Source organism: Carex rostrata, chromosome 8 (assembly GCF_964058835.1).
Source record: "Carex rostrata chromosome 8, lpCarRost1.2, whole genome shotgun sequence".
In the NCBI taxonomy this organism is placed as follows: domain Eukaryota; kingdom Viridiplantae; phylum Streptophyta; class Magnoliopsida; order Poales; family Cyperaceae; genus Carex; species Carex rostrata.
The window spans coordinates 4,922,989-4,942,015 of NC_135925.1; the positions used below are offsets into that span (position 1 = coordinate 4,922,989).

At 33.4% G+C, this 19,027-nt stretch overlaps 2 protein-coding genes across 4 annotated transcripts; both read right to left on the minus strand.

Annotated features, from left to right (window-relative positions):
* Positions 1 to 250: 250 nt before the first annotated feature.
* Positions 251 to 3,565, minus strand: LOC144558849 (uncharacterized). 3 transcript variants are annotated; one of them, XM_078307752.1, is made up of 4 exons: positions 3,310 to 3,565; positions 2,947 to 2,991; positions 2,575 to 2,745; positions 251 to 744 (listed from the first exon to the last, which is right to left on the minus strand). In XM_078307752.1, exons 1-4 carry the CDS (start codon positions 3,511 to 3,513, stop codon positions 526 to 528), a joined length of 639 nt encoding a protein of 212 aa, XP_078163878.1. In that variant the 5' UTR covers positions 3,514 to 3,565; the 3' UTR covers positions 251 to 525. The 3 variants fall into 3 exon arrangements, with proteins under 3 accessions (XP_078163878.1, XP_078163880.1, XP_078163879.1); XM_078307754.1 differs by having other exon boundaries at positions 602 to 786; XM_078307753.1 differs by having other exon boundaries at positions 602 to 789.
* Positions 3,566 to 6,931: 3,366 nt separating this feature from the next.
* On the minus strand, positions 6,932 to 10,891 carry LOC144557835 (ubiquinol oxidase 1a, mitochondrial-like). Its single transcript, XM_078306450.1, has 5 exons — positions 10,440 to 10,891; positions 10,085 to 10,213; positions 8,417 to 8,641; positions 7,759 to 8,022; positions 6,932 to 7,379 (listed from the first exon to the last, which is right to left on the minus strand). The coding sequence occupies exons 1-5, from the start codon at positions 10,737 to 10,739 to the stop codon at positions 7,320 to 7,322; spliced, it is 978 nt and encodes a 325-aa protein (XP_078162576.1). The 5' UTR covers positions 10,740 to 10,891; the 3' UTR covers positions 6,932 to 7,319.
* Positions 10,892 to 19,027: the final 8,136 nt, after the last annotated feature.

Consider the following 19,027-nt stretch of genomic DNA (forward strand, 5'->3'; position numbering starts at 1 on the left):
TAAATAACCAAAGTTCTACTTGAAATTTTGAAAAACCCAACAGAATACAGACACTTGGATCCCAACTTTTATCAATACTCATTAAATTTTAAACCTTTATGAATTTTTATGTGAAACACCTTTTGAATTACCCCTTCCAGACATTAATTTAAACATGTGAATCCAGTATAATCCGAAAAGCTTAACTAGGGGTTGGTCGATCAGACAGTTTATATTTCACCAGTTCACACAAAAATTGCATAGTACTATCAGGGAAACACCAATGATTAACACCTTGTTTATTCTCAAAAAAAAAAAAAAACACCTCGTTTCAATTCTATTAATTTATTTTGCTCAAACATCCTAGCTTAGCAACTAATACAGACCATAATCCACCCAAAAGCCTCATGTAACACATAAAGAGAAAGACAGCCTACAACTTCAACAAAACATATAAAAAAAAAAGATGGCTCCATAAAATGATTCAGCTTGACATAAAAGTGAACAAGTAAATACAATAAAACAAACAAAAAGGAGATCTTTAGTTTATTTACCCCATCGCGAGAGAATCAACAATCCAGCAACACTGAGGCATGCTGAACCAAAAATACTAGCCACAAGTGCAAATGCATATACAATGCTGGGGAGGTTGAGTTTCTCCTGTATGCTTTTTAGAACTTTGTTGATTGCTGGTGCCAGTGCAGCAGCACCAGCCACTCGAAACGGTCTTGTCACGTTGTTTCCCGTCCACATCAGCAAGACTATCTAGTCCATTCAGAAGAACAAGCTTTGTGATGTACATCCATTCTGCTGATATACAAATGGGGCAATTTCACATATAACCATGGAAAATGACAAATTCCATGTATGCCCGATGAAATGCAACCGATGCCTAGTACAACTCAAAAAAACATACTAGACATTCCATGTAAACCCTGGCCCCTCCCTCCCATCCCCATGCAAGTTAGAAGATGCCAAATTTACCTCCTGCCCCTTCCTAAGTTTTTTTTTTTTTTTTTCTTTTTTTAGATGTTTGGGAAAAAAAGAGGGTTGTGTTGGAAAAAGTGAATAATGGCAGAAGATGGTTATATACTTTTCTTTCCATACTGTGGTGGGTCATGTGAGATGCATTTTACTTTGCAGGTTTACAATGTCTTCTTACTGCCTTTCATAAATAACAAGTCCCCATAACTGATACGCTACAACGGGTTTAGTATTGTATTAGTCTGGTAAGCACAAAAGCAAATATAAACAGCTTTAAAAGGCAAATTTTACTCAAGTCAAACATTCTTCAACCGAGAATAGGATAGCAGTACCTGAATGTTAATTCCCCATCACTTCATTTAAACAAATATTTTTATCCATGGTAAAGCTGATGTTTTCAATGTGAGCACTCAAACTGAGCATAAATCTTAGCATGTATCACAATTAACCTATCACATTATAGAGTACACGAACCACTGGTCTGTAATCCCATTCTTTCCTTTGTTGTGAAATTTAATCAAAAGCTCAAACCTTCCAATCAATTAACCCTCATTTCAGAAAGTTATTACTGAGCCAAAAGTCAACGATCAAACACTGGCTTAGTTTTATAATACCTATGCAAATAAAATACAAAAAGGAACCTACAATGTAGTAAAATGAACTGTTTCATCTATGTCCCTGCCCTGTTATTTCCATGCTTGTATTGAAATCTAGCATAAATAGTACTAGGCTACTCGCTAATTCCATCCTCAATTACCAGAGAAATACATCATATTTTTATCTTCAGCTCTTCAAATGTAGAAGCTCCTGATTTTGTTTTTTAGATTACATTACACAAATGGTCTTTAAAGTATCGCTTGTTTACCAATTTGGTCCTTGAAGTTTGAAAATACCATTCTAGTACTTAAAAGTATCACTCATATACTATTTTGGGCCTTCAAGTATCACTCATTTACCATTTTGGTCCTCAAATTTTTTTATTTACAACAAATTAGTCCTACCATTATCACCAGTCAAAAAACCTGGACGATACACGTTTGCATCCATGTCATAATTATATTTATGGTAAGTAATGTGCAAATATTATTTTCAATTAATTTATGATGGCACAAATATTAATACTCGGATCAATTTAATTGATATTTGATGCCATGAATAATTCTATTTGTTTCCACATTATTTTTATTGTTTGATGACTACATCTGTATTAGTATCAATGCTATAAATGACATTACAATAGATGAAGTATCATTTTTTCAATGGATGTTAAATGTAGGACTGATTTGGTATACATTAATTTTTTTTGAGTAAAATGATACGTTTTTAACTTTTAATTCCAAAATGATAAACAAGTGATACTTTAAGGACCAAGAACGATACCTTTAAACTTTTAATACGAAAATGATAAACGAGTGATACTTTAAGGACTATTTGTGTAATTTACTCTTTATTTTAGGAGTGCAGTGCTACATGAATATGCTTGTTAATTAAAGGTTTGCAAGAGAAATTAGAGAATACATGAAATTACCCAAAATAAAATTAAAAATAGGGAGTTGAGACTGTAATCATATTTAAAATAAAAACATATTACAAAAGAACAGACAAACATACCCCCAATAATGCTTGAAGATTAGCAGCGGGGTTTTTTCCGGTGCTCTTCTCATATCCAAGAAATGCGAGAACAAAAAAGGTAGTGTAAGTCACACCATCAAACAGGCCATATGCTAACACAGCCGCTAGTCCAAGCTTCGCCACTTTTGCTCTCATTTCCGCAGAGTGTACCTAATCAAAATAGCCAATACAGTAGAAGAATAATATTTTATTAGTAAGAACTTTGGGAAAATAGGTGAAGTTATAATTGTGCAAAGAAATATAGAAAGCAAAAAATAACAAAAAGGAACTATCGTACACCTAATGTGATCCACAGAAGAATTGCATGACAAAACAATCACTAGAGAATGGAACATGAAATTAGAAACTCACCATCCATTTTCCCAAGAAACCAATATCCTTTGTGCTTGATTGTTCCTACAAAAGGAAATCATTCAATTAATTGAGAAAAAACAACTTATTCAATATTGATCTTTACGAGTAACAAAAACTCATCCAATTTACCATTTAGATAAATAAACAACTGCATACACCCGAGATTAAGCATAAACATATAATCAGATCAAATTTCTATATTCTGCGCTTGTTAATGCAGTATATAATAAAAATTATTCCAAATTCAGCTAGCAAGGGCTACATTTGGTTTAATTAAGCAGGTGTCTGAGTCGCATTTTGACAAGAAAAGATAGAGAAAAAAAAAACAAAAGTAAATCCATAAATAGAATAAAATGAAACCTGAGAAGGATGGTTGTTGGAATCGAACTGTCCGACAGCAGCTTGGCCAGAGGAGCAACGAAGGATAGTATGCCTGCGTGAGGACTTGATGAATGACTTCTTCAAACTGTCCCCTGTGAATGCCTTCTTCCTCTGGACGGGTAAGAATTCCCGTTCTCTCGGAAGAGAGAAGAGACTGGGAATTGCTACGCCTACGCTGCGCATCAGATCTCACTACCGCTGCCACTGTCACTACCAGGATAGAGACTGGTCTGGGCTTACTCTCAAGTATGAAGTCTTGACCATGTAATTTCAACGAGATTGTTGAAATGGATCTGGCCCAAAAATGCAGACGGTATTATTTAGTTCCCACAACAGCGCCAGTGAACGTTTCAACATGTTCCCAGAACAGCGCCAGAATGAATCCAGCCCGTCCCATTCGTGTTGACACAAATATTAAAGATGCCTCTTGCATTTTACCTCAGACAGGATTAGCCTGAATGCGCCAGTGCATATTCCCTTCTAACCTAAGACTTGGAAAAAGAAAGACTGAATCAATTCAGAATGACGAATAGAAGCACCATGTGCTCATTTTTCATTTTCTTTCACTTGGTCTTATTTTTTTGTTTTAAAACTTTTTTTTTTAGAAACCTATTTGAAAAGTCTGTATAATTTAGAGTCTATCTGATTAGCACATTTATATAGGGTAATTAAACATCAAGTGTAACTGTGTAAGCTGATAGAAATATTTACCCAATATATTGATTGTCGTTTCGATGAATTGAAATACCAACTTTTATTGTCATATTCTGAAGCTAAGGGCTATAAAAGAAGAAAGTAAACAATTCCACACAAAAAAATGCATACCCAAAGTTATACGTGCTTCCATTTTTCTGAGTTTGTATTTTGTTTTTTTTTTACATCTCTTAATTTTAAAATTATGCTTGATTTAAGTTTTTTGCAAAACTTGATATTTATTATAATTATTGATAGTTAGCTATTTGGATGTAGTGTAACTGATTAAAATGAGATTTAAGGCAAAAAAAACAACTTCATATGTTCACCGTTTGAATTTTACTTCTGGCCTTGAACACAAACAAAGACCAGCAACAACAATATCAGAAGATGAAAAGTACTACAAATGCATTCTTCCCAATCCCAAGTAGTTACAATATCCCATATCTTCCCCTCAAGTTACGAAATTCTTATTTTATTCAATTAATCCATTGAACTTTAGTAGATTATTTTTCACATTTTTATTTAACAAAATTCTGATTTAATAATTAATTCCCACAATAATGAAATTATTAAAAGTATTCCAACAAATTGAAGATTCAACTAGGGTGTTCCTAAGTTCACCAAGCTCCTTTTGATCACAAATATTTCTCACTTAATTTGGATCTACTCCTATGTTGTTACTATTTTACATGATTAAGCAAAGTTCAATTTCTGATCAATTAATATTATGCTCTTGCTGTTGTCCTAAATGGTTATTTGCGAATAGTAATATTGACAAATATTTGCAAATGAATCTGGTAAGCTTTTCTTGTGTTTGCATTTTAACAGTAAATCTGCATGTACACAATGGGAAATCGTCATGCATACATACTCTACCTGAGCATGCCTTTGTGCTTCAAACATAAGCAATTCAATTACTGCAGTACTGTTATGCTAACAATAGTATTGACTTCCTGGTGCTTCTTGTATGTTACTAGTCTGAGAACCTAAATACATCATTAATCGATGTGGACCGTTCAATTAAAATTGGACGATATAGGTGAAAGTTTTTTAATAACAGTAGTATTGACTTTGCTGATTCATGTTCTAATATGAGGGTAAAATTGTCATATTTAAATAGAATACAAGTTCAAATCAAAACTTACCCCGCAAACTTCTTTACCTCTATAAACAATTGTGGAGCAAGTAACTCCGATCCATTTAAATTGTCCCCTCCCCTCCCCCTCTTACATACTTTATGGAGCACAGCCTAAGAGAAATTTTATACCAAGTTATCTTTCTATTAAAAACATAACTCTTCCAGTAAATATGAATAAACATGCATTTATTTTCTCTAGAAGAATAAAACACCATGTCTATTTGCTGATTCAATATAATTTTATATACAAATATAATTGAAGTGCTTGATATCTACTTCTTTGCATTTGCTTGCTGCAATTTTATGTTCAACTTTACCATCCCTACCACAGCACGCCTTACCAGGTCAGTTGACAAATGTATCCATAGAATGTTGGGTTAATGGGTCTTTTGCTTCCCCGATTTGTGAGGATGTGGGTTTTGTCATAAAAGAGTCCTCACATCTGGTAAAATTTGGTGTGCATCAGCTCGGTCTTTTTCCCCATTTCATATGGAGGCAGGGCTTCTCATGGGAATGCAATTGGTGATACAACTAAATTGCACTTCCTGTACATTTTGTTTGGACTCCTTACAGCTGGTACACACACTGCTCTCTTCCTCTGATCCGATTAGTGTTGATTGAAGCTTACACAGAGGTCATGACCATCTGGTACACACAGAGCTACTGGCACGACATCCTGCTTTCAGATGCGTTCATATCAGCAGAGAGTTCAATACTGAGGCTTGCATTTTGGCACACACAGCTCGACAAACTCAGACTTCATATGATGTTTTCTTGTACCCATCAATTCTGCCACCTGATGTTACCTAGCCTCTTATGCAAGGTTGTGGTTTTTGTATTTCCACCTATTTTTCTGGTTTCTTTTCATGTATAATACAGGGTTTGTTGTAAGTATTGTGGTTATTATAAGGGGTTTTTGGTAATTACACCCTGTTTGTAAAACCAAGGGTGGAACTGGGGTTCAGGGGTTTTTCTGTTTTTTTACAGAAACGGATATAGTGTATCTCATTGGGGGTTCAGGGGCTGCATACTGGTATTGTTTGCAGGGGTTATTTTTGCATTTTGTCAGAAACATTGTCAGCTCCCACAAATTCTATTGATGGCTTAAGTTGGCTTATGTGAATACTGGTATTGTTGCTTAGGGGTTTTTTTTGTCATATAATCAGAATTTTGTCAGGTCCCAGATATACCACAAATCACTTCAATCAGGCTTCTGGATGCGTTACATGGAGATCAGAAATTAGGGACCTATATGTCATGAATGTCATGCTTCTTGTAATAGGCTTTTTACAGATGACGCTTATGAATAAATTGTCTATTTTACATATGACGGCTTATGATGAATTAGATTGGTATTATCGAATAGGGACTTAATGTGTCATGCATGCTGTAATATGCCTTTTCATGTGCTGGTAATGCACAAAAACTGATGTAACTGCTGGTAATAGCATGTGCCTACGGGCTTCTTGCGAAAAATAAATAAATTATACGTTCAACTATTTAAATAACATTTGTAAATGTGTTCTTCGACATTTAAGCATGACACTTGTCATATTATAACTAAATTGAAAGTCACTTAAATGTTCTATCAAATTAATTGATTTTTTTTAATTAATTATTGTTAACAATCACATTAATATTTAATCTATGGATCACATTAATTTATCTCAGTTCTCAATAATCAAAATGGCGCTCTCAAAATAACACCTCCCTAAATTCAAACATCTCAGATCAAGAAAAAGAAACAATAAAAAACACTCGACAATATTCATCCTGCATTCTATATTTTTTTAATGTTAGTTGACGATTATCAACCAATAATGTCATTTAAAAAAAAGGTGTTTAGTATATATTACAAATTACTGAAATGGGAACAAAGGATAAAATTTCCCTCCACTTTTATAATAAAACTACACAATATAAATGGGATTTCCACACACTAATAAAACAAATACTTGCTCATAACGTGCATCAACCAAATTTATACACAAGCGGGTGCCTTGAGGAAAAAAAAAAAAAAAAAAATTCATGCATCATGACTTAACACAAACCAGTTACTTATATTTTTTGAAGCAGCAAACCAGTTTTTTTATTTTTAGATATAAGATATCCTGATCAGGTACTCTCCTACATTGCAAGACATGATTAGTTAGTTTTAGTGGTAATGCAGGGGTGCTGGAGTCTGGCTGAGTTCCATTCCTTGATGATGAATGTCCTGTAATTAATAATCAAAGATTTGCATTACATACCTTATTAAACAAAACAATACAAAATCTAGTTCTGATCAGTTAACAAACAAAATTGGTTTGCACTTAGCAGTTAACATTAGACTACTATAATATTTCACAACTGACAATATTCGTGGTCTTATTAAAGGTGGGTGTAAATTATTGACACTTTGCACTACAAGCTCCTGTTATTCACTCAAGGAAAGTTGTTTTATGTGGAAAATTTGAAGTAGATAGGAAAACCAAGAAAAACAAGACACAAATTCAACTAAAAGAACAATTAAGAAAATGTTCACAGTAATAAAGAAATGTTAATGATATAGTTAACGAACAATTAACTTAAGAAATAATCCAACTCAAACTTACTGAGGCAAAGTGATTAACATCACGGTGGTGTGCCTCATCAGCTCTGACAACAGTGACAACATCCTTCAAAGTGGCATTAGCTGGTAAGCGCCAGTAATCAATGGCAATAGCTGGTGCTGGCACATTCTCGATCTTTCCGTCCTCGAGGTCCTTGAGAAACTCGGTGTATGAGTGAATGGCCTCCTCCTCTAGGTATCCCGTCATACGGTGAGCAAACTTCGGGGAGATTAGATATCCCAAGAAATATGCATTGAAAAATACTCCCTGCAAGTTGCCGTGTTAAATTGTTCAGTTCTCAGCGACAATATTTATTTTGTAAATTTTTTGTATATTTGACATGTTGAAACAAAACCAAAGAAAACATTAACAAATATGTCCAAGACTGAGATTGCTTTTCTTTTTTATCTAATGGAGAAATTACACCTATCACATGTTGACATTTTTGCCCTTTTAACTAATAATTTATACGTAATGTTCTCAAGTTCCAATTCCATTGAAATCCAATCTAAAGATGTCCTATATATTACCAAAAAGTTTAGCAAGTGATGTATTATAATTACAAAATAAGAGCGACTCATAAATTTGGAGTTGACCGATCTCAATATGAACTATCCAGTGTTATTTGCAAACTACCAGAAAAAATTCACACGTTCCATACCTGAACAAGCATGACAAGGGCCCGCTCGTACCAGTAAGGATTGGCAACCTCCATAAAGGTCATCAGATGCATGCGCTCATTTTCAGCCTCCTCCAGTAGTGCACGGATCCATCCACCACTGTGCTCAAAGCGACGCAGTGAACGCAAGTGCAGCAGCATCCCACCGACCATGCCCGGAACAGCTGCTACCGTCTCCAACATCATTGCACGACATCCGTACCGCCTCTACAAAATGGAGCTAATAAGTTATATACAATAAAGCAAGCCGAAGAACAACAATCTTCACAACTAAATGGCAAATTGTTCTAATATCACTTTATATTTGAATGCTCCTAAATATCAGTTCTAAAAACAACAGAAATAAGAAACACCAATTTGCCAAATTAAACAAACATATAACTGTTTGCGATCCTAAAACTTGTTATGAGCTTCCGACCAAATGTTCATCATGCAGATCAAGCAAGAAAAGGAAACTTGTTCCTAAAACTGGCATAAAGTAGAATACATGGGTAACGATCTGTAAAGCAATTGGATCTCATACAAGTAATGAAATATCCAACTTTAAACTTACAAATGAAAGGAAGAATGCAAATTACTTCTTGTGAAATATTTAACTTTTGTATATGGCACAATATTCTCCGGATAAATTAATAAGAGTGAGGGGACACCACACAAAGCCATAGGGGACAAATACTATCAAAGGAAAAAGAAAAAGAAAAAAAAAAGTGACTTGATTTCCCCCAAGCTGTCTTTTAGTATATAATTTCCTTATAATTTCCCTTTCTCAAAAAAAAAAAGTTCCTTAAAATTTCGGCCATTTTGTGAACAAGTTTATACTATTTCCAAATCCTTTGTATTGCAAAAAAAATGATGCATATAAACTTTGATTCTCTCAAAAAAAACAAAAAAAAAAACAAAAAACTTTGATTTATTGTCTGCTCGGGTTATCCTTATATCCTATTTTGGATTGGAAAGCAATATTACCCACTAATGCCCTAACCCCCATTGGCCCACAGGCCCCACACCCAAACAAAGCAGGTTGATGGAAGTTAAAATTACGCGTCGGGTCCCGCAAATATTGCCACATCGCCCCAATCACAACCATAAATCGCATTCTTATGAAAAAGAAATTATTATACATTTCTATAACACGAGATTGCCACACTAAATCCTTATTGATCGCACCGGGTTTCTCGCAACGTGCGTAGAAAAGTCAACAAATTAAATTCCCAGTTTCTTGGGGAAGGGGGCAAAGATAAAAAAAAGAAACGGATTCCCTACAGCTCAAAATTAAACGTAAAGCTTAAATATTCTCCTGAAACTTAGCAGCCGGGCCCACAATAACATAAAAAGCAGCTCCAAGCCTCCAACTTCCCATCGAATTGCCTACGGGCTTGAAACATGCAAAAAAAAAAAAAAACTTCCCATCGAATAGAAAAACATTTTTTTTTAATCAGAGAAAATTGCCGTAGGCTTATTGGAGATTCGACGTAATCAAGCTAACCAATAAAAAGAAAACACTACTGGCCGAAACTTCGCATAATCCCATGTGATATTTTTTTTAAATAAAGAAGACGTCTGTATCCTCTCCAGTTAGCAACGAAGCGGGACTCTATATCTTGACCATTAACGGAGAATTGTACCAAGTAAAAAGCAACGGAGGTGTACCTGGAAGAAGATATCGGTGGGTACACGGAGTGATTTGACGGTCCAGTATGCGACCTTGTCCATGAGAGTTGTCGGGGCATGGTGCTTCGTTAAATCTATCGTCACATCAGCTTTATATGCATCCCATGGCTGTAATTTACACACACAGATCAAACACCGATCAGGTTAGAATTAACACTGGGGAAATCTTCAAATAAGCATATATAGACGAATAAATATTGTGTGAATAAGCTCCAATGGCCATTTCATACGAATCAATCACAGATCATAAGCAAGTTCAAGAAAATTTCCAATAGAAGGAAATGAAGCACTATCACATTATATTGAACAAAAAACTTGTCTTTAATTTTTATACCTTGAAGCAAGACCACTTCCACTCGGTGCCATCTTCCTTTACAAGCTTAGTTGGAGGGATGCCCCAATAGCTAGTGATATCCTTAGTAGATTGTCGTTCGGGGGCTGTCGCTGCCTTCCTCTTTGCCACGGTTTCCTCTTGTGCAACAGAGGCTGATGTGTTAGCGAAGCGCATCCATACCACCGAGGATCTGGTGGCAGCGCCGTTGAGAAAGGTGGTGGCAGTGGTGGTGGAGGAGGGGGAGAAGTGGTGTGTGAGGTGCCTGACGAGGAGGGAACCCGCCATTCGTGAGCTATTCATGGTGCCAAAACAGAGAGAGAGAGATCTTTGATCGAAAAAGAGAATGAATTAAATTGATTGAATACGAAATTGATATTTGGTATCTGAAGAGGAGTGGGGGTTTTATGCTTGTGCGGTGTTTTCTGATTTTGTTTCTGCTATGGATGGAAGGAAATTGAAAAGGAAGGTCAGGCGGCGTAATATAGGAAGCTGGATCAATCTATATCTGGATTGTCTGTGACATCTGGTCTGACCCGTCAAACCCGGACTAGACTGAGATGAACTATGAAATGCAACCTGCGACAAAGTCAACACTTATGTCTAAGACATAGTCAATCCTGTAGCTGGAGCTATGTCGGTTTATGTGTAGAGCTGAGTTGTGTTACGCTGCGTGCGAGTTGATCCGCTAGCACAGACCTTGGCTGGAGAAAAGTAAAAGAAAAGAAAAAATTCGTTTGTAACATTGAAAAAAATTCCGCGTTATATGTTTTGCTCTATCTGTCCACCAATTTATCCATATAGAATTTATTGTTACGTGAAAGTCCAGAATTTATTTTTTCAGTACTAATTGGAGATTTGGAGGTTAAGTTATTCGAACATTTAATATTTATAAAAGATTTTTTTTTTGGATTTTAACTTTGTGACCTCTTATACAAGTATTGTCTTTGTCACTAGATTAAAAATTAGTTTAAAAAATTCAGAATATAAATAGTGTGTGAATTAAAGAATAAAATAAATGAATACCGTTCTCATGGGTTTGGAAGCTCATCTGGTGTATGAAAAATATACAAAACAAACGGCCATTTTTATTAATATCTCTAAAAAAAAACTTAATTTTAAAAATGCCCATGTGTGCAACTTTTTTTTAAATATGCCCTGACCGCCTGGACTTCGGGCGGCCCAAAAACCCTGTGAGGCGCCAGGCCCTGGGGCGCCCCATAAGGCAAGTGAGGCGCCAGCCCCCAGGGCACCCCATGGTGTTTTTTTTTTTTTATTATTATTATTATTATTATTATATAGATCTTAGTATTTTGATTTGAAGAATTTTGTGAAGAAAAACGGATTAATCTGGACCGCACATCTTAATGGATAATTTGACTAATCTGGACCGTCGGTTAAAGGATTTTCATGCAATTGACTTCTCTGAAAATAAAATTCTCCAGCCTCAGACACCGCTCGCAGGGGGCTGTCGCCCCCCTGCCACCCCCCGCATACTCCTAGAATCAGGCCCACATACATAACATTAAGAACTTGGCATTTATTATGGTTTTTATAATATATGTATAATATATATATCCTGGAGAATTTTATTTTCAGAGAAGTCAATTGCATGAAAATCCTTTAACCGACGGTCCAAATTAGTCAAATTATCAATATAAAAGAGATTAATTTAAAATTTGAACTTTTCCACACATTATGTAATTAAAATTTTTGCAGGGGCTTGTTTATAAAAGAGACAATCTTAAGTGCAACTGCCACCAGACGGCAGACACCAGTGCTTGCGCGATTTTCCAAACAAAGCGGAATCAATTGTGGCGACTAGACTGAATTATTTGAAAGCTCTGGTAGTCAGATTAATATTGATTCACGAAAGATACCATTTGTTACCACAAGATATCTGGACCAACAACAGTGGTGTGTTGCCTCTATCAGTTGCGCAGCCCCCCTTGTGCAGAATTCGTATCCTCTGAGATATCTCAAACTTTGCGTGACTTTATAGAAAATCAAAACCGTTTAAATACGCTCCGCACGAATCTCAAAGCACACATAATACTGACCCCTACATCACCCCCGAATAGGCACCGGACACGTCGGTCACGCAAAAGTTGAGATATCTCAGAGGATACGCACTCCCTTGTGCATTGGTAATTTGGTATCGATGAGCTACAACAGAGAAAAGGCCACGTGAAAATCAAACTTGAGAGACAGCAAACTATGATGCATTATGCATAAGCAGCATAATGGTTCGTATAAAATTGAAAAAAAAAAGGATAGACTTTTCTTAAGACCCATTCAAACAGCCCGTCCGAATAAAAAGATCAGGGAAAACTTTTCTTAATAGATGGCAATTAACAGCTTTGTTTCGCATTTTTTTTTTAATTCTCAAGGTACAGTCCAGAGTGTATCGAATTAGTATGGGTCATGTTTGATTGTGGAGAAAAAATTATGAGAGTTAAATTGTTTATTTTATTTTACTCTTTATATTTAATATATATTATTGCTTAAATTAATTTATTTAGAAGAATAGATATTGGAAAATGAATTTTTGTTTGTAAAAGTGGGTTCTACAAATAATTTAAATATAAAGTAAGTTAATATGTTTAAAAAAGTGAATAGAGATGGAGTAACTTATTTCATATTTACTTATAAAGTAAGTTAATATGTTACAACATCTTGCAACAATTTAATTTTGCGATTTTTAAAGTCCAAACAGTCGATTCAAGCCGTTCAACATGTTAATCTCTACTAAAATGTGGTTGAAGATCAAATTATATATTTTTTTGAATTTTTATACTATTTATCAAGTATTTTGTAAAATTACTATTTTTCAGTTGTCCAAAATTATTTAAAAACAACAGTTTTATAAAATACTTAATCAACAGTGAAAAATTAAAAAAAAATGTAAAATTTGATCTCCAAGCATATTTTGATACACATTACATGCTGTACGTTTTGGATCGACTTTTGAACTTTAAAAATAACAAAACTAAATTGTTGCAAGATATTGTAACTTTCAAATGTTGTAAGTGGATCCCCCTCTTTTAAAAATAATATTATATAATTTAGAAATTAAATTAAATTGCAACAATATCTAATTTAGAAGTTAAATAATAAATAAATTGTTCATCACATTCAAATGCTAATACAAATAAGTTGTTCATTACATATTACGTAATTTAAAAAAAAAAGACACAATATAAGTTATGCAATCTAATTATATGAATTAATTTATAACGGCATAAGTGATTTATTTCAAATACTATTTTATTACACTTTGTTTATATTTAACAATATAAGTGCAGAATAAAATAATTATTACATGACTTACCCCACAGTCAACCATGGCCATAAATAATAAGGGAGAAAACGTTACGATGCAACACCAATTAATATCAATTGATAAACAGAAGATATACAGAAGAGTACAGACGAAGACGATGACAACTAGTAATGCGCGTCATTGTTTACATCCGCAAGTCGCCTTGACTCTATGAGGCTGTCAAGATGGACAGAATTGTGTGACCTTAATTTTTTCATTATTTTTTTGAGGTGGTGTTGTATCAAGCACGTGGGTGTCTGGAATGTGGTCCCCCGTGAATTAAAGCCGCCTTTATATTAAAAAGGCTATAACCTACAATAATGTTTTGTGTGGCAAATTAATCATCTTTGTTTAATCCGCGGCTGCTTGGAAGATTCTTTTTTACAGTTTCGGTATGTTAAATCGCGATCATTCAAATAAAGTTAACCGTTGATGTTATCTTATGTCGTCTGTCCTAAATCTTATTTGAACATTAATTTTTTTTTTCTATTTTCGTTATTTTTCAGTTAGGATATTTAGTTTAGTTTTTTTTTTAATATAAATCAGATAAAGTTTTTTTATAGAACCATAAGACGAAACTTCGGTCTGGATCTCTACAGCAAGCAACGGCTACATTTTTTTATTTTATTTTAATAGATACTGCTTTATTGTTTATCTTACTATCCATCTGTATCTAGTTTTTAACAAATCCACAAGTAAATATTTATCGAGTTTTTTTTAATTGTAAGGAAAAAAATTTAACATATATTCATTAAAAATGATCTGTAGATAAATTAAAATAAAATCATAAATATTATTTATGTAAACACTTGAATACTAAAAAAAAATATCTTCGGAATTTTATGTGTTAAAATAAATTACAAAATATAAAAAAATACCTAAATCTTGACTAATTATTGAAGTGTTTACAAATATATCATGTTAAAAAAAAATTGATCATACATTCAGAAATAAATTCTTAAACTCCTCTACACTTTTTACAATGTCATATCATCCCATTTTTTTCTTAAAAGTTACTTTTATTTTTTCAACCCACCTTTAATTATTCAATGTATTACTTTTCTTATTTTGAATCACCGGAACTCCGTGACCGTGGGGAGATGTTTAACCTCACAACAATTTATGAATCTTCTTAATTTAGATTAATTTGGAAAGTTAACGAACGTCGTAGAGGTTTCTGTATAATTCATTTACGATACTCTTTCGAGAAGTACATACAAAAACATTAAATTTGAGGTGCTTGGGAAACAAGTCAGGCTCAAATTAAATTATTTAACGGAGACCGGTCAGAGCAGGCGTGTGATCCTCTATAAAGATTCCTTTCTCATAACCGGTTGATCCTCTATAGATATTCCTTTCTCATTAATTGCGAATTTCTTTCTAAATATGGTTTTAATTATGAATCCCCCACTTCCATCCCTTATCATCCCCTATCTCTTAAACATATTTTAAAGATGATTTTTTTTTTTCAATGTCGTCCACATTTCTCACGATTTATAAGGAATTTTGCGAATCTAAAATCACGAACGTATTTTACGCAATTTTATCTTTCAAATGAGATCCATGATGACATACTTTCGGGCTCATCATCACACAAGTATTTATACCTCATCGTGCAAGTATTTATACATATACTTGTAAGTATTTATCTCCAATCGTGGACCCCGCATGTTCCCATCATCCCCTCATCTCTTAAATATATTTTAACTTCCATAAACTAACTTAACTAACTAGTTTAATTAAATTTATTCAAAATAATGTGGTCTTCTAAGTTTAATTAAATTTATATGTATAAATACTTGAAAGATAATAAATTAATACTTGCATGTCTAACTTCTTTTTTTTTTTTTTTTTTTTTTTTTTTGTTGCGTTCAAACATGCCTGTAGGCTTTCCATTGATAAAAAGAAAACTCGAGTAAAATCAATTTTTGTGATTACACTAATCATTCTCTAAACTCTTACATTCATCTTGCTAATCCTAGAATAAAGGAAAAGTATGACCTGTATAGCTCCAGTCCGCACCTTCCCTTCTTCCTTTTTTTGCCAGTAAATCCGCCAGTTCATTATGGCTTCTACTGACATGGGATATTGCAAAAATTTTGTTCCTCCTGATTGCCATCCAGCATTGATAGATTTCATGTGCCACTCTCCAATCAGCATTGACAGGTGGTGAGACCACTTAAACAATATGGAGAGAAGAATCATATACGTTTTTAGATATGAGTTTTTTTTTTTTTTTTTTCAATGTCGTTCACATTTCTCACAATATATGAGGAATTTTGTGAATCTAAAATCACGAACGTATTATACGTAATTTTATCTTTCAAATGAGATCCATGATGACATATTTTTGGGCTCATCGTCACACAAGTATTTATACCTCATCGTGCAAGTATTTATACCTATACTTGTAAGTATTTATCTTCAATCGTGGACCCCGCATATCCGCATCCACCTTCCCCAATCGTCCCTGCGTCAACATTTCTCTAACAAAAATAGTTGACCACACAGGTATAAATACTTCAGTGCATAGGTATAAATACTTGTAATACTTGATATTAATAATTTTAAATGTCAGTAGTGTCATATGTGAAAAATACTAGATATAAATATTTAGATGACGATGTATAAATACTTGTGTGACGACAAGCTCGAAAGTATGTCATCATGGATCTCATTTGAAAGATAAAATTGTGTAAAAAACGTTCGTGGTTTTAGATTCGCAAAATTTCTTGTAGATCGTGAGAAATATGGACGAGATTAAACTAATAAAATTGAAGAAATAATGGAGAGATAGAGAGTGGAAAACAATTATCATGGCTCTTTAATTATATCCGGCCTAATAATTATCCCCAAAATCTCACTCCAATACATCAAACTCGTTTCAACTGAATAAAAAAGTTAACCTGTTCCAAATTTACTCAAGGTACGGATTCATTTTTAGCTAAAATAATTAAACAGTTGTTTCAGTTGCAATACGTACTTGACAGAACCGAATTGAAATATCAAATAAGTACTTATTTGTTTTTGTATTTATTTTTATTTTTAAAAGTTGTACCAAATTCACATATACATCGTTAAAGAAATAAAGACACTGGAAGTAACAATAACATTCTAATTTAATTAAACCGTAAGGGAAGAAAAAGGAAAAAAAATCATCGGTGTGGAGAAGAGACATCTTCTACCCTTCTTATATATCATGTTTTCCATTTATGTTAATAGTAAAGTCTTATTATATATAAATATAGGTATATCTTCCTAATGTAACAGTGTGTGTTGGTTTGTTATATTGAAGATAAAATGCAAAAATTCACGAAGGAACTAAACAAAATTTAGTATGGTGAGGTAGTAGTTAGCGTGGTTGATTAAAAAGAAGTCCTTCGTTCGATTCACGCACGATGAACAAAAAAATCTCCAAAAAATATCACCAAGGAATTTGACAAAAGTATGGCGTCAATCCTGCTTATAGTCTTATACTCTAACTGCGCAACACATTGCACCAATATTGGTCGGGGTGTTCATCAAGTCCGGATTAATCGGTTTTAAATCTAACTAAAAGAGTTTGGTTTAAATGGTTCAGTTTTTCTGATTAAATAGATCGGTTCGGTTCAGTTTTTTTCGATTAAATAGATTGGTTTTGTTTATTTTTTAAAACCAGTTTAATAGTTCAGTTTGGTTTGGTCTAGAAATTTTTAAACCGGTTAGATCGAACCGACCGAAATTCTTAAACTCATCCCCCGTCTGAACTAAACATTTAAAAAAGTCAAAAATTACGACATAATGTATATTGCTTGGTTCGGTATAAAACCGGTTAAACCGAACCAAACAAGTATTTTAAATCTATCTTTAAAAAAAATAAAAAATTAACCAAATAAATAAATATTTCTATGAGTCATATTCTATTTCGGATCAACTGAACAAATTAGAATTTATTTCGGTTTATTCGATTCGGTTCTTATTTTATTCCAGTTTGATTTGATTTGATTTTTAAAAACCAAATAAAACTTTAATTTACCTATTTTAATTCGGTTTAGATCAAACCGAACTGATGAATATTAATGACTTTACAGTTTACACAAATATTGATAAATCTTATTTGTCAGATCCTCTCCAGAATCCAACGACCTACTAATTTATTATTTTATTCTGCTGATTCTTTTTTGGCACCATTATTATTTTTTTTTAAATAGAGGTCTAGTTACTTTTTAAATTTCAATGTCCGTACTCCATAGAGAACCCATAAATCCACGGAAGTGATCCCCTCAGATATTACATCATGCAGTAAATAAGGACCGGGGGTTGTTTGCATTCATCCGTACGGTGCTGTGTGTGATTTTAAAATGTTAGTTATGTATATAGAAATTCTTTTTTCTAAATTTTTTTTTTAGCTTTTTTATAAAATATCACATGTCTACTTGTTAGTTAGAACTTACTCTGTGACTGTGAAAAGTTTGAGTTCAATTCCCATCAACAACATATTATTTATTTTAATTTTAGCACTCCCTATTATAAATTTCTAGTTCCCACCACAAACAATTGGTATTTAATCTCAACCGGATAAAAGAAAAACAGTGTCTACTGTAACTATAAGGGGTCGCACTGAGATTCGTGTCAGATTAAAAAAGGGTATGAAGTTAATAATTCTATCTCAAATAACCTGAGAAAATGTTAATTCTAAAGAAAGAATGTTGTCTTTTGCCTATAAACCAACGATGTAGAGGCGGAGGGAGTAAGAGTCAATGGGAGTCAATTGATCTCCATTATTTTTCAAAAATTTTGTATTTATACACAGTTTTCTATATAATTTAGAATAAAATACTACGGGTACGGTAAATTGATCCACATTCACAGCATAAAAATTTTATATGATTGACCCATTCACGATTGACCCCCATAGTCAGAAAGTCTAACTCCGCCCTTAAATGACTGACTCTTTCTTTTTCACACATTAATTAGTTAAAAAAGAAACACATATATGTATTATTTTGATGAATATAAAAAAAAAAGTTCATGGTATAAATGATTTTTGTATCCTAAATGGTCATGTTTATGATACCTATTATAATAAATTAAAATTTCATAGGTTTTCATCTGTGCGTAGAAGGAATTGTGTTATACATGACTAATAAAATTAGTCGGAGACTTAGAAACATTATATAATTCTAAAACTAACTAATTAATTTTGGCTGGATCTACCTCATGAAGTCTAGGAGCATTAAAATAAATTGAATTTATTTTGTTTGAAGACTTAAACTAATTTTATTTTGAA

Coding starts and splice junctions, on each gene's coding strand:
- LOC144558849 (XM_078307752.1), bottom strand. CDS start 3,513: ATGCGCAGCGTAGGCGTAGCAATTCCCAGTCTCTTCTCTCTTCCGAGA. Junction 2,746..2,946: donor GTTTCTTGGGAAAATGGATG/GTGAGTTTCTAA, acceptor TATTTTGATTAG/GTACACTCTGCGGAAATGAG. Junction 745..2,574: donor ATCTTCAAGCATTATTGGGG/GTATGTTTGTCT, acceptor TGAATGGACTAG/ATAGTCTTGCTGATGTGGAC.
- LOC144557835 (XM_078306450.1), bottom strand. CDS start 10,739: ATGAATAGCTCACGAATGGCGGGTTCCCTCCTCGTCAGGCACCTCACA. Junction 10,214..10,439: donor GGAAGTGGTCTTGCTTCAAG/GTATAAAAATTA, acceptor TGTAAATTACAG/CCATGGGATGCATATAAAGC. Junction 8,642..10,084: donor CCACCGATATCTTCTTCCAG/GTACACCTCCGT, acceptor TCCATTTTGTAG/AGGCGGTACGGATGTCGTGC.